Below are 15946 nucleotides of genomic sequence, written 5' to 3'. Positions count from 1 at the left end.
AGGTTGCCAAGGTTGTTTCTTCAAAGCTACTAACAACTAGTGTTGGTGTTAACGCATTACAAGTAATGCAAGTAACGTAATCGGATTACTTTTTTCAAGTAACTAGTAAAGTAACGCATTACTTTTTAATTTACAAGAAAGACTGTACTGTAGTTCTAGACTAAAAAAAACAGAATTCGTATTCATCAAAATGAATTAAAACAGTGAAATGCAAACTCAGAATATGATGCAAACCTGCAATAATTAAATGTTAAATAACACAAATGTATCTAATCCCATTTTATTAACCAATGTCTCTGCTGCTGACCTTTGATGATCCAGTTCAACCATACTAATAAGCAAAAATGACTTCAGATAAACTAACAATTGTGCTTCATTGTTTTTTATTGCTGAAGAGTATTGAACTTTCTTCTCCTGCGTTCTACTGAACAGACGTGAATTTCCTTTTCCTTCAGCCTGAGGTTTATTTATTACACTTTTTGGTGTGAAAGGGCTTTTACATTTGCTATAAATAGAACTTGTATTAAAAACAATCAAGCCCTGCTCATATTTAAAAAGTAACGCAAAAGTAACGTAGCACATTACTTTCCATAAAAAGTAACTAAGTACCGTAATTAGTTACTTTTTTAGGGAGTAACGCAATATTGTAATGCATTACTTTTAAAAGTAACTTTACCCAACACTGCTAACAACTAGCTTTGAAGAAATTAACTGGAATTACTGGACTAATACTCAATTTTGAGAAACTGCAAAATAATCCATGATCCAACAGGCAAAATAAGAACAAGAATCTGAACTTTCCAGTTTTTATTATCTGATGGAAGTGATGTGAGTGACTCAAAACAGACAAACAGTCTAAAAGAAAAGCTCACCAACTTCTCAACTAAAAAAATAAAAATTTATTTCATTCTACTACAAAAATATTAGGCAGCAAAGCGGTTTTCAACATTGATAATTATAAGAAGAATTCTTTTTTTCCAGAGCAGAAAATCAGCATATTAGAAAGATTACTCAAGGATGATGTGACACTGAAGACTGGATTAAAGGCTACTGAAAATTTTGCTTTGCCATCACAGAAATAAATTACATTTTAAAATATTACATAGTTATTTTAAAATAATAATAAAAAGAATACAATATTACTGTTTTTTATTTATTTATTTTTTAAATGCAGCCTTGGTGAGCACAACAGGGTTTTTTTCTAATCAATATTTAATAAAATACAAAATACAATTTTATACAGAAGTGAGCTTATTGCCTGTAAAAAAACAAAACAAAACAAAAAAGATTAACCATGGGTATGTTCTTCATTTTCACATGCTTATAATTATGAACCGAACAATTCCCCATATTTTACCAGCTGATACTTTACAGAGAACCCTGTGAATTCAAGACTGCAAGATCACACCAAGATGGATAGCATTAGCTCACACAGGCTACTCACCCTGTCAGGAGCAAGTCTCTCTGGGGAGGGTCTGGGGCATGATTCTGGCCTCCATTTATAGGCCAAGGCTACAAAAAGACAGATTTACAAAAAACTGAATTGAATGGCTCAATAGAATCAAGGTCAGTGATAAAAATTTTCTATGGTGCTGCCACACACAGAAATCATCACAACAACACTTGACATAGTTGAAGTGTTCTGAAGCCAACAGTAGTTAACATTTAAACCTGCAACTGGCGGCTGAAGAGAGCACTCTCCTTCTGGTAAATCGTTTTATTGAGGAACATGCAATCTGAGCTTAATATTTCTGTATTTATGTGTGCATACGGTTTCATACCGTCTTGGAGTAGTGAGTATTCTGCTGGGCTCCCGCAGCTTGCACTCTCTCCCACAGTTTGAGCGGGATGGAGGAGACGTGGTGCGAGCAGGTGATGGCTGAACAGTGTAATGGCACCAGGTAGGGCGTCTGGATGACGGGCCACCCCTCAGTCTGCAGATCCACCACGACCAGCTCCTCCTCCACCAAAACCACAAGAGCGCTCGGTTCACCTGTGACACAGACACACATTTAGACCACTTAGAGGAAGTGAACCTATTGTAGCGCACATAAAATGTGAAGTAGATGGTGAAAAAACCATGTAAAGGAACCAAAACCGTGTGTTTGGGAGCATCTCTCTCTACCTCTGCGGTTCTCTCCCTCGCGAATGACGAAGAAGTCGATAATGCGTGAGGTGAAGTCCAGCGCCTCGTGGGTTTTGCTGTGGATGATGGAGATGCAGTGTCTGTCCCCGTAACTGGCCCTCGGCATCCCTCCGCTGAAGATGAGGAATGGGGGACTGGGGGACGAAAGAACAAAAGACATTTCTTTGGATAAGGATGTGTTTACTAAATGACAAATTCCCCTTGGCTCTTCCAGAACTTTCCAATTCAGCTGTTTCAAATATTTTGAAGAAAAAGAGAACAATAAAGGAAGAGGAAATTAAAGGAACAGTATGATAAAATAGGCTAGAGATTAGCAGTAAAAGAAAGATCATTACTGTGGAGCGGAACATATGAACGTCTATGGAAGGTTTAAATATTAACCAGATATTGTGAGTGTTTGAGTGCGAGTGATGGTGAAGCACTCTGGGTTAATGACACCACAAGCAAACACACCTGTCTCAGCATCAGCAAGTGAACACTCACAGTACTGTCTAATAAAGAATATACTCACCCTTGTTTTGATGGCAGCTGTATAACTTTGGATATGGCCTTGCAGGGGAAGGAACCTGTGTGAAGATACCGTTCATTAAAGGAAGTAAGGACGGACAGCTCAATATGAATATATTTTACATGTGGATAACAGAGGCTTTGTTCCAAAACCTAGTGAGCTGCCTATTAAGCAAGCATTTTAGACACCAAATGGTAGGTAACAACATTATTCCACTTTTTGACAGTTAGGATGCCAACTATGTAGGCAGGAGACTTCAAGGCAGCTCATTGGACCAGAGTTTGAATTTTCCTACTTCTCTATTCATTATAACTAGTCATAAGTGGCAACGGACAGAGACATGGCAGTCATTGTAGGTCATATTACAGATTCAATATGGTGGAAATACACTACTATTCAGAAGTAAAAAAAAAAAAAAAAAAAAAAACACATACTTTTTAGACAACTTTCAAAAACATTAAGAAATCTTACCAACCCTAAACTTTTGAATGGTAGTGTATGTTTTTATAATTTTTTTAATCTATATTTAATAGTTTAATAATACAAAATACAATATCATACAGAAGAAAACTTATTGCCAGTAAAATTACTTATGGCCAAGAAATTCTTTATTCACCTATTAGTAGGCTTGGAAAATAAGTATTTTCACATGTTTATAATTATTATAAAGACAATTTCCCACATTTGTCAGGGTGAAACTTTGCTGAGGAATCAGCAAATTTAATTGGTGATTTTTTTTATTCAAAAGTTTGAGGTCAGCAAGACTTTTCTTAAAATAATAAATTTAGCAAGGTTGTATACATTTAATAAAATAAATAAGAGTATAGACATTTATAATGTTACAAAGGATTTCTATTTCAAATATATGATTAAACACTAACAAATATATATAACCGACCTCCAAACTTTTGGAGAGTAATATAGTACACCCTCATATGATATTTCTATTCTTATAGAATATATTTTATTGACAGTTGAGAAACGAGTTCTTCATTAAAAATAGTATGCAAGGCAAATGTACACAATTTCAGGCACAGCATAGGTTTTGGAACATGTTTACTGATGTAACAGAAAAACACAAGTGATAATGTGGTCTCACCATACGGCGTCTCCTGTTTCTCAGGCTCCGTCTGCGGATCCTCGCCGGTCACCGTCCATTGGCAGTAGCTCCCATCACTATGGGAACTGAGTATGTTCCCACCATCCTCCATCCACCAAACACTCTCTAGTTGCTGCAGAGGACCCAAAAAGAAACAATTACAAGCCTCTTCTTAGATGTGATAAAGAACCAACACTGCAAGTATACGGTACCTGTGTGCCTAGAAAGTGTTGGATGGGACGCTGCCGGTCCAGATCCCACAGTACCATCAGGCCTCGGCTGTAGCCGATCAGCACCTGCCGTGGGTTGAGCGGGTTCTCAAGCAGAGTCTCCACACACTCCAGATTCCTGCGGCCAACATAATCCTCTGGAATTCTGGAAAAAGTAGCGGTGAACAGATCAGCGATCACAAAGTGTAACTGTAACAGTCCTCTCAGGCATGCGGAACTCATGCATAATACCATTCCATTGAAATTATTTCAAGAATGTATGTAAAATGAATTAAAAGATTATGGAGTTGAGGGACACTGGGTCACAGATCAAAGATAAGTCTATTAAATGTGGTCATTTTAAGCTCTTGCCTTTAAAGAGTGTTCAAATGTAAAGTGACCAAACCTTGTATTTTGCTAAATTTTGTAATAGGTGTTTTGGGCATGAATTCATAATTCAGATCAACATGATGCCTGACCTGTTCTGTACAGCCTCCACACTGATGTTGTTCTCCTCCAGCTCTCTGAAGCCTGGCACTTCCACAACAAACACGTGCCCACCCTCCGTGCCCAGCAGCAGCAGCTCACCCGATGAGTGTGCCAGGACCGCTGTGACCCGCGTCACACTGGGAGGAGCACTGTCAATGTTTCACATCACAAGCGGGTCAAAATGATGCTAGTGATTTTTTAAATTTTTTATTACTACCCCAGTTACACTTATATTAGACACTGGATGAAAACTGTATGCTGGCTTATTTTTAGGTCATCTACATTGTTTTTTTTGTCTTTTTTGATATAATGCATTATAAAGGCATGGGTAAAAACTTTGATAAGGCATATAAAGTCTTTTTTATTAGAAAAATTCATCTTTTCTATGTATTTTTATGAATAATCATAACCAATTACAATACCAATACACTAAAACACATGAAACAGAATATAATAATCATAATAATAATAATAATAATAATAATCTTATAATCTTTTTAGGCATAAATACAAGACAATATAATGTATAATTATGATTACAAATTTCATACAAATGTGGTGCCACCAGAACATATCTGATGTTTACTATGCTGCTATGTGAAGTGGGTGATTAGACTAATTAAATTTCTTTGTGGGCAGGGCTACCCTCCATGACAAAACAGAAATAAAATCCAAGACTGTATCTGAAATTGCATACTCCCATACTGTATAGTGGGCAAAAAAACAGTATGTATGAATTCACAGTATTCACAGAATTAACAGTATAGGATTTATGAATAGCAGTGAAGCCATGCAATTGACGCTGGTAGGTCACATGACAATGACAACATTGTGACTGTAGTACACCTGGATTACATTCATATTAGAAGCACATACTCAAGAGTAAACAATTTCAGATGCAGCCCAAGGGATCAAAATGTCCTGTCACTTGTTGCTGGATAATAACAAAAGTATTAGGAAGGATAACCACTCATGGGAGGATAAAATATGACACCATAGGCTGCAAAAAGGCTACTTGAATCATGGAAGTCAGCTGACTGCATGTGTACATCTATGTATGGATTCAGAGCACCAGTGAGTATCAGTCACGTCTGGGTCAGTGTGAGTCAGTGCTCATGTCTCATTTGTTGGGTGTGTGTGCATGAGCATCCCAGCAGGTTTAAATAACATCGTCAAGCATGATAATATTAGACTGAGGTGAGTCTGTAGGTGTGTGTTCCTGACTCACCCAGGTGGACCAGAGAGAGTGAAACGTCCTATCTCAAGCAACTCGGACATGCTGTTATGGGCCCGAAGCGTCCACATGTGCAAACTGTTGTCATCCAGTAAGGTTACCAACTCCACCTGCAATAAATAAATAAATAAAACACAAATTAAAAAAAAAAAAAAAAAAAGACAAAATAAAATCGACATCATCTATTCTTCTAAATAAAAATAAAATATTGAAATATTTAATTCACTGTGGATTATCCAAAAACTGACATTACTATTTATGTATTTTGTGAATGTGTATATGGAACCTGTGATACTTTTGTAAGGATTTGTTTGATGAATATAAAGTTAAAAAGAACAATAGAAATATTTTCTAACAATCCAAGTCTTTGTGTCAATTTAGCACATCCTTGCTGAATAAAAGTATTAATTTCTTTAAAAAAAAAAAAAAAAAAATCCTACTGATCCCAAACTTTCGAGCGGCAGTGTATATATATATATATTCGTCTGCGATTATGAACCGGATATTGCGTGTATGCATGTATATATATATATATGTGTGTGTGTGTGTGTGTGTGTGTGTGTGTGTGTGTGTGTGTGTGTGTGTGTGTGTGTGTGTGTGTGTGTGTGTGTGTGTGTGTGTGTGTGTGTGTGTGTGTGTGTGTGTGTGTGTGTGTGTGTGTGTGTGTGTGTGTGTGTGTGTGTGTGTGTGTGTGTGTGTGTGTGTGTGTGTGTGTGTGTGTGTGTGTGTGTGTGTGTGTGTGTGTGTGTATATATATATATGTGTGTGTGTGTGTATATATATATATATATATATATATATATATATATATATATATATATATATATATATATATATATATATATATATATACACACACACACATACATATACACACACACAAGTTTTGTTGAAATTATATATACAGCTAATGTGATATAAAATAAACTCCATTGTATAATATTTTTCTGATACACCCCCCCCCTAAATTATTATCTATGCATATCATTAAAAGGTTGCTTTGTGTTGTAACTTTTTGTAATAACATTTAACAACCTCACCCAAAACCACTGATGATTCACTAAAAACCAAAGATTGAATAAATGGAAACTACCATGCCAAAAAAAAAAAAAAAAAAAAAAATCCAGATAAAATGAAAAGATATCAGGATTGAAGTTCAAAGCCGTACCTGGTTTGGCAGGAAGTGCACCTGTGTTACTGCTGCATTCTCGTCGTGAAGTCCCATGAACTCCACACCTGGAGCTCCATACCTGAGAACTGGTTAAGGAAACACATGGCAACCATTCACACAGCATCTTGCTTTTGTGGCAAGTTTAAATAAAAACATTCAATTTACATTTTTAAATAAAACAGAAATATATTAAATTGCAAATAACTATTAAATACCAGACACGTAATGTTAGCCACATACCAGTTATTCATTTCTATTTCCTCTTCTGTAAATGACTAACAGAGAAAATTACGCAATAGTATGGGAAAAAATGTTACATGGACATGCGTTCTCAGCGCTACGCACTAATATAAACTGTTCCACCTTTCAAAGTACCTGCATGATGGGTGTGTACCATTGAGCCACTAGAACAACCACGAGAAGAGCTACAGGAAATCTCAGTACATTATCATCATATCACATTGTAGTCACACTGCCCTCAGGATTCAGAGACAGGGGAATGGAATGTGATAATTCTACTCGAGAGTTACAATATACACAGATCAAATAACCCAAAGTTTGGAAATGTCTTCTGGTTGTTGAAGGATACAGTTTAATTGCTCCTGATCTGGTACCGATGGCCAGGAGCTCCAGGCTGGGGCTGAAACCCAGAGCGCTGGGCTGATGGGGGAAGCCATGTTCTACAGTCTAAAGCAGAGAGGGGAGAAATGAGACTGAGAAATGCTACATTATATACAATGGCTTTGGTATATGCTGATTACATATGCAGTTAGGGGTGGGCGATATGGAAAAAAATATCATACGATTTATTTTTTAGAAATATCACGATTTTAACACGATTCTTTGTCATGTTGGTTTTACTATTTTGCAAGTTGTCCAAGCATTACAGCCAAACTAATTTCCCTATTACAAAGCCTATCAAGGTAACAAAAAAAAACAAAAAAAAAAGAATGGCAGATATTTAGACCAAAGTAGGCGAAGATAAAAATCTGTGTCATTATTTTATCTTTCTTTTTAAAAAAATAAGAACAAAGATTCACATAATATACAAATAAAACAAACAGTGCTTTATTTTCAGGTACAATAGGTGTATTTAGCAGGAGCATTCAAGAGATTGAATGAACAAATATAAAAATAAAAAACTATATAGACTGATTCCTATTAAAGCAACTGTATTAAAGTTTTCCAGTAAAGAGTATTCTGTGATTTTTCTCTTTGTTGTTTTATTAACGTTAAAGGAATAGTTCACCCAAAAATAAAAATTCTGTCATGTTTTATTTTTATACCATTTACGCAAAAGTAGTTTTAAACCCGAGTGAGTTTCTTTCTTCTGCTGAACATAAATGCTATTTTGAAGAACGTGGAAAACCAAACAGCTGCTGATCCACAGTGACTTCCATATGATTTTATCCCTATTATCAAATTCGATGTGGACCAGCAACTGTTTGGTTACCCACATTCTTCAAAATATCTTTTGTGTTCAGCACAAGAAAGAAATTAATACAGGTTTGGGACAACATGTGAGTGAGTAAATAATGACAGAAATAAAATTTTAGTGTGAACTATCCCTTTAATGACAGTCGACAGCATGTTTAGTCTGTCCCTTTAAGACCTGCACGCATCTAATATACAGGCACGTATACATTTTTCTCTCAACTGTTTACTTTCATTTTAGACATAACCAACTGAGACTATATTTAAACCTTGTGTGAACCTCGTTCAATAATCAGGCGCTGTTTGACAGGGTTTTAGTGCACGCAATTCTATTGTATGTGCTCAGAAAAAGCGGATGTCAGACCAGCACGCGAATGAAACATTTAACCGGCAAGGCTTGTATGCAAATAATGTACTTTTGCGATCGCGAATAAGTGCAGTGTCCTGTCAGAGTAACTTTACCGCTGTATGTCGTGTTGTAAAGTATATAAGTATATACTGATAGAATGTGTGCTGTAGCATGATACTACAATATTTCTTCAAAAGCAGATCGTGGAGAGATTTTTATCGTCCACGATCAAATCGTCATATCGCACACCCCTATGTGCAGTTCACATTTGAAAGACATCATAGTCATACCGTTTCAAAGTCTGTTCCAAAAATGGAACATATACAATTATGCTGCTTTTAAAAATTCCTCATTTTGGGCAAATTATAAGGCAGCGTGATTGCATGCATCCTCCACAGGGATGGCAATTCTATATTATATTGCAAAGAGCTTGGGGAGAAGAAAATCTATCCAAATTGTAGGACTACATGATTAACCAAAAATTCACACCAAAATTGCATTAAGGTTTAGTGCAATTATCAAATCAGAAAGGCTGGGATTTAATTATTAAAATAAATACATGCACTGCATGTTTCAGAATGAACCGTGGCACTGTGTTCTTTTAAACGCAAGCAGCTCATGATCCAGGGTTTTCAGTGTCTCTGAGCATCTCCGTTTAGTAAATGCTGCTCCACACGAACTCTGCTCTGAGTTTGGGTCACTTATAACTTGCACCTACCACCTTCACAAACTTGTAACAAGAAGCGCTTATAATAAACTAGCTGTTGTCTACAAAAGAGAAGCTTTAAGGCCTTCCTTGGAGTTTTCTCCCAATATGAAAGCTTAACAGTTTAACATTTGAAAATGAAGAAATAAAGACAGCCATAAATATACGTATTATAATTTACAATTGCTAATATCATTTTCCTGAATAGTCTTTATTTTAAAAGCGAAATATTACAATGGTAATATTGAAATCTTAAATGTTTTTACCAAATTGTCCAGTCCTATCAAAATGGCAAGGAAAGTAATAGAAATGTTGACAAAAATATACATAAATGCCAAAAAAAGATCATAAATTAGTTTAGTAACGTAAAAATCAAAAGCAAGAGAGCTCCTTTAAAAAATAGCACAAAACCAGCCTTGTGTAGGTGTAACAGCAAAACAAAAATCCTACAGAAGATGTGTGCTTGATCACCTTGTTGAACTGATAGAGATCCTGTTTGTGCTTGTCCCTCTGAGACTCATGCCCATGACGCCTGAACCTCTTCATCGTCCCTGGACGAGCAGGGACCTCACGCTGCCCTCTCTCACGGTTTCTCCTCAGCCACCTGACAAGAGACGAGGGGTACAGGGTTAATAATCGGTGGCTTTTCAGACAAAAATAAAACCATTAAATGTAAATACATTACACTAATGAATAGCGATGACAACAAAAAGGAATAATCAAGACTTAGTCACAGTTCATCCATAGTTTACTGCTCTTTGCAGCCATGGTCACCATTCATATTCATTGTATGGAAAAGAGCATTGTCCTTTTTTGTTTCATGCAACAAATTCAGTCAGGTTAGGAATCACATAAGGGTGACCATTTTATTGTTAGGTGAACTATGCCTTTAAAAAGACAAGTTGAAGCACTGTAAAGGGTGCACAACTCAAACTGACTTTGCAAAGGGTTATGCGTGTATTCCACAAAAAAAACAAAAAAAAACAAGACAATGGATCTGATAGGATCAGGAATTCCAAGGAAGGCGTTGTGAGCTGTTTGACTGAAACTACACCCCCCCCGCTCACCACCCGATTCCTCTCTTTTGCTCTCCCTGCCCAGCCCCCGCAGGGAGATTGCGTATCTCTGCAGTCCTGACTGAAGCAGCTTTTGTTCAGAGCTGAACGCTATTACAGTCCCTCCTGTCATCTGAGCAAACAGCACCTGATGAAAACACCTGTTGCTCCGGGGAAGCCGAATCAGAAAGAGCCTCTTTCAAATGGACAGAGAAAGGAGGGGTGCTACCGGCTTTTCATTAAAGAGACCACTCAAACTATAACAATACAGAATAATGTGTGAATGGACGGCAGTTTCTCTCACCTGAAGTTTGAAACAGTTTGCATTTGTTGTGGGTGGAAACAGAAAGTTGCCATTGGCTATTTTGCTCCTTAAAAACTAATTTGCTACGGCAACCAATGCAAGCATCATAATTATTATAACTCATGTTTGTTCGAAACAAACCCTAACCTGAAACTGAAGTATTAAACTTCAGCACATAACATGGCCCACATTGTTTTTGCTACAGATATTATTCATACCTCAAATCATGTAGCTTGTTGATAAAGAGTGGTGCGAGACAATAAAACGGGTATAAAAATTTTAAAAAATAAAAACTTAGATTAGGTTCAATTATTGGCTAATATAAAGTTTTATGGCACATTCACAATACACTACTATTCAAAATGATACTGAAACTGATATTCATGTTACATTTTTTTATTTTAAAATAAATGCCTTTTCTATTCAAAGAAACCTTAAATAAATTTTTAAAAATCAATCATGGTTTCCACAAATATATTAAACTGTTTTTAAAATTGTTAAATGTTTCTTGAGCACAAAATCAGCTGAAAATTCAGCTTTGCCATCAGAAGAATGAATTACATTAACAGTTATTTTAAATTGTAATGATATTTCACAATATTACGGTTTTGGCAGTACTTTTGATCAAATATATGCAGTCTTCATGAGCATAAGAGACTTACTCCTAACTCCAAAATACTGAACTGTAGTCTGCCTTACAATACCCATAAAAACTACAGAAATTGTTACCATGGTACACGTTAATAAGGGGAAGTAGTCCTAACGTTATATGCAAATATGTATATACATAAAACATGCACATACTGTACACAGCATCAGCAGGCAAAGAAAAATTCTGCAGGAAAAAAAAAAGTGAGGCTACCATGATGCAGCCAAGGAAAACGAAGAAAACAAACATTGAGTCAGAATCTATGACATTGATTATTGACAACAAGAACTGTATTCAGAGTGACATATCCAGGTAACGTTAACATCACATCATACAAGAACTCCCCTGAGAGCATGTCTAGACAAGAATGCCCTCATAATTTATCACACTTTCTCTAGGCTGACAACATCAGCATATCAACAGGAAAAGGAACCTTTTTTCCAGCCTCAATCAATCTTTTCCAAGCATAACCTTCCCAGTGAGTCAGTTGCCCCACTCGGCTCAGACACATATTTCTGTGATTATCGCCATTATTAGCAAAGAACGTTTAGTCATCAAGCATGTGGCTACAAATGCTTCCAGAGAAGGAAAAGAGCTCCCATTTCCTTATTTTTAGGACCAGAAATCCAAGGATTACAGGACCTTGAAGAAACCAGCCAACAAACTAAAAAAAAAAAAAAAAAAAAGAGAGTGTCTGTAAATCTTAGCTTAAGGGACAATGGTAAAGTGGGAGGTCTTCTACTTAAAAGTGAGCTTGGCTTTATGAGGGAAAACTCACAGCAGGAGAGCAGGAATGGAGTGAAGGTGAGAGAAAAGACGCGATTCATTCACAACTAAAGAGGCCTGAAAGTCCAAAACAATCTCTAAACACCATATTGATCATTGGGACCCTTTCGTGCAGCAGTTTCAGACATGTTTGCTCTCAGAGATCAATATTATACCTCCATCCATCTAATCCCAAGTTAATTAGAGGTAGAAAAAACAAACTGCAGTTTGTTTTGAATCCTGCGGGGAGGAATTATGGCGGAGCATGTGAGGGCATTGATGTGGGAGTAGCGGCTCCAGCTCATCTAAATTAGAGGTAGGAGGCCTGTGTGAAGAATTCATAGACTTTAAGGAGAAACGTTATGTGGAACTAAGAAGCCACCAAAGAAATGCTCGGTGTTATCAGCTAAACCATACAGATGACAGATTCATGGCAGTGGAATATAAAATGACATGGTACATTAGCAGAGGAAGTATTGATTAAACTGCAGCTCTAAAACATGAAAACATCAGTTTGAAGCACATAAAGAATCACCTACTGTAACTATGGCAGAATTATATGAATTAAGTAAAATCTAGATTTTTTGAAACAGCACACTTTCCAATAAGTTGTCCTGCGAGTTATACATGCCAGGTTTCAATGTGAAAAATACATATTAAAACAAATAAATGTTCATTTCAATTTTTTCTAGTCACAAGGTCTTAGGGGCAGCACAATGATTTATTGCCATGTTACGTATTAGTATTTTATTTATTGTCTCACTGCATAACAACAAATGAAATAACACTAATAATAATAATAAATTATTATTATTATTAATAAATTGAATAAAACATTTATAATATAAATAATAATAATTATTATTTTATTAATATTAAAAGTAATAACCGTTTTATTATATTATAATCAAAATAATTAGAAATTGAAACTATTATTATTTCACAGAAAGGTAGTTACATACAAACTAAGTAGTAGTTACTACATCCCAATACATACCCATTTAAGGAAGATCTCACCAAAAGCAGGTGCAAGAGATTTTAAGGACCAGTTTTATCATCCATCAGGTGAAAATAATAATTAAAATTGAGAAAAAAAGGAAAGTTTTTTTTGTGCTTTTCTAAGTTGAGTAAAAGAAAAGCACAAAAAATGTGGGGCAAGTTATACCCAGTCCTATATATATATATATATATATGATGAGTTTCGGGTTTATTTGAATATCCACAGTGACACCATACAAGGAGCAATTTTGTTTTTACTAAATTTAGGTCCTTGTTTTGGTTGTCAGAAAGCTAATTTATTTTTTATTTTTTAAGAGAACTAGTTCTGAAAGCCCGGCAGTAAACAGTGATACTGCTGAAGGATCAATGCTTAGAGATTTCTCTGTTAAAAGGTCATGGGGAGGGGTGACATCACATTACGCAAACATCAACATGTTTGACAACTAACTCGTTGAAGTGTTACTAGCCAGGACTTGGCCTCATACCCTCAGGACAGCAGCCAAAAAATAGCACCCTATGGTCAGGAGAGGTCAACTGCTTTTTAGTTTAAAAACAGCCTGTACAAGCCCACAGTAAATTCGAGACCGACAACACTCTCTCATTTCATGACACAGCACAACACAAACTGAGCCACGCTGCCAGAACCAAATGTCCCACCCAACCCGACGACTGTTATTACGGGAGGCAACTACATGTGCTACTCCTATAGCCTACTTCTATTACTGGTTGCACTAAGTAATCGTTAAAAAGAGAAGCAACAATTCAGATGTAATTTCAGGTGTTAAAGCTTCAGTTTCTGATGGCCAGTTTCAGCAGAGCAGGTTCCTCTTCTCCATGATTTCACTCCATATCACCAATGCCTCTGTTAAAGAACAATAAGAGGACAAGAGCTCACAACAACAGACCTGCAGCTAAAACCTAAACTCAAAGACACTGAAACGGAAACCGCTTTTTAAAAATAAATAAATAAAAAAGAAAAAATTCAGACAAGCAAGGAGAAAAAAGAAAAAAAAGTTCTATTGTTTTTATTCATACTCCCGTTCAAAAGTTAGATTTTTCTTATTTAAAAGAGATTTTATTTTATTCAGTAAGCATGCATCAAATTGATCAAAATTGACAGTAAAGACTTTTAAATTATATTTAAAAAAAAAAAAAAAAATTTCTACTGCATCAAAGAATCCTGAAAAAAAAAATGCAGCACAACTGACAAAGAAAAAAAACTTTAAGCAGCACAGCTGTGATGACAATACAAAATGTTTTCTTTTATTAGAATAATTTCTAAAGGATCATGTGACTCTTGAGTAATAACAGCTTTTTCGTCACAGGAATAAAAAAAAAAAAAAAAACATTTTATATTGTGATATTTCACACAAACTATATTAATGTTTTTATTGTATGTGTGATCAAACAAATGCAGCCATGCGAGCGCATATAGGCCGATTTTTCACCTGTATTATCATCTGCCAGGTAAAAACTGATTGTAAACTATGAACAATAGTAATTGTGCTGCCTCAGCAAGAACAACAAATCAATAAAATTGCAATTTTAACCCACTTTCTGTCTTTCATACCTGAAATACTTCAAATTTAACTAAACAGTCAGTTTGACAGCAAACTGTCCCTTTTAACGTATCCCCAGTGACATCATTACATTCTCAGCATAGCATCCCACAGGAAACAAAGATCAGAGGAGAAGGCGAGAGGAGAACCTGCCCTGACATGAGCGTGGAACTGTCAGTGAACTCTCACCACAGACGTTGTCCCTCAGCTGCATAACCTGGTTTCATACAGCATGTTTAATATGTCATGATCATTCAGGGAAAATTGAGGAATTATATTCCATTTTTAGACTCAATATGGGTAAAAGGGCACTAAAGAATCAACTAAATGATATTTGAGGTCAAGAGAAAGGCAGTCAAGTACAAATAGGTCAAGTTCTGAAATAATCATCAGCTACACCCTGATTAAGTGAGAAAACACCATGCAAACACAATGAAAACCAGTTCAACCGCCACGAGATGACGAAACGGATAGAGCGAGCATAGTATTGGAAAGATCTTTATTTTAGGATACCACGAGTCAGCAGGTTCTTTCTTTTAAATAAACATTGACACTCATGAATCAGTAGTTCAAATATGCACTTCTCAATTTTATTTAAAACACATTTTACATTTGGAAACATGTACATTACTGTTCAAAAGATTGGGTTGTTAGGATTTTTTGAAGTAAGTCTCTCTTTTTTCACCAAGGCTGCATTTATTTGATCAAAAATACAGTAAACAGTAATACTGTAAAATACTATTACAAATTAAAATACTGGCTTTATTTTAATATATTTTCAAATGTAATTTATCGCATTGATAGCAAATATGAATTTTCAGCATCATTACTCCAGTCATCAGTGTCACATGATCCTTCAGAAATCCTTCTAATATGACGCTTTTGTGCATAAGAAATATTTTGTAGTATTATCAATGTTGAATAGAGTTTGTGGGTTTTTAATGAAAAGAAAGTTAAAGACATTTATTGGAAAAAATATATTTTGTAACATTATAAATGACTCTACTGTCACTTTTGATAAAATGTAACGTGCAATTGCTGAACAAAAGTATGACTTTTTTTTTTTTTTAAATCTTATGGACTACAAACTTTTCAATGGTAGCGTGTCAAAAATATATTTCGCCTTTATCAACAATATTTAAAACTAAAATATTTTGTTAGTTTTTACGTTTATTTGCAATTATAGCTGAAATTTATGCAGCAGAACACCTGTACAAAAATTACGCCAACATTAAAAACCAAAACATAACAGAAAAACAAAAACAAAAAA

The 15946-nt window shown here is 35.5% G+C and overlaps 1 protein-coding gene across 2 annotated transcripts in view; it reads right to left on the bottom strand.

The window, feature by feature from the left end:
* llgl2 (LLGL scribble cell polarity complex component 2) overlaps nt 1-15946 on the bottom strand; it is a 29465-nt gene that overhangs the window by 9521 nt on the left and 3998 nt on the right. For both annotated transcript variants that reach the window (XM_058794039.1, XM_058794038.1), the window contains exons 2-12: nt 9817-9949; nt 7446-7543; nt 6854-6935; nt 5680-5795; nt 4442-4600; nt 3966-4128; nt 3754-3886; nt 2658-2712; nt 2126-2280; nt 1782-1993; nt 1445-1512 (exon numbers count right to left, since the gene is read on the bottom strand). In XM_058794039.1, the coding sequence (XP_058650022.1) occupies nt 1445-1512; nt 1782-1993; nt 2126-2280; nt 2658-2712; nt 3754-3886; nt 3966-4128; nt 4442-4600; nt 5680-5795; nt 6854-6935; nt 7446-7543; nt 9817-9891 (1316 nt within the window). In that variant the 5' untranslated portion in view covers nt 9892-9949. The remainder of the gene's footprint in view (nt 1-1444; nt 1513-1781; nt 1994-2125; nt 2281-2657; nt 2713-3753; nt 3887-3965; nt 4129-4441; nt 4601-5679; nt 5796-6853; nt 6936-7445; nt 7544-9816; nt 9950-15946) is intronic.

This window comes from Onychostoma macrolepis, chromosome 12 (assembly GCF_012432095.1).
Source record: "Onychostoma macrolepis isolate SWU-2019 chromosome 12, ASM1243209v1, whole genome shotgun sequence".
Taxonomy (NCBI): domain Eukaryota; kingdom Metazoa; phylum Chordata; class Actinopteri; order Cypriniformes; family Cyprinidae; genus Onychostoma; species Onychostoma macrolepis.
Note: the sequence above shows the minus strand (reverse complement) of the source record. Positions and strands in the feature narration are given on the sequence as shown.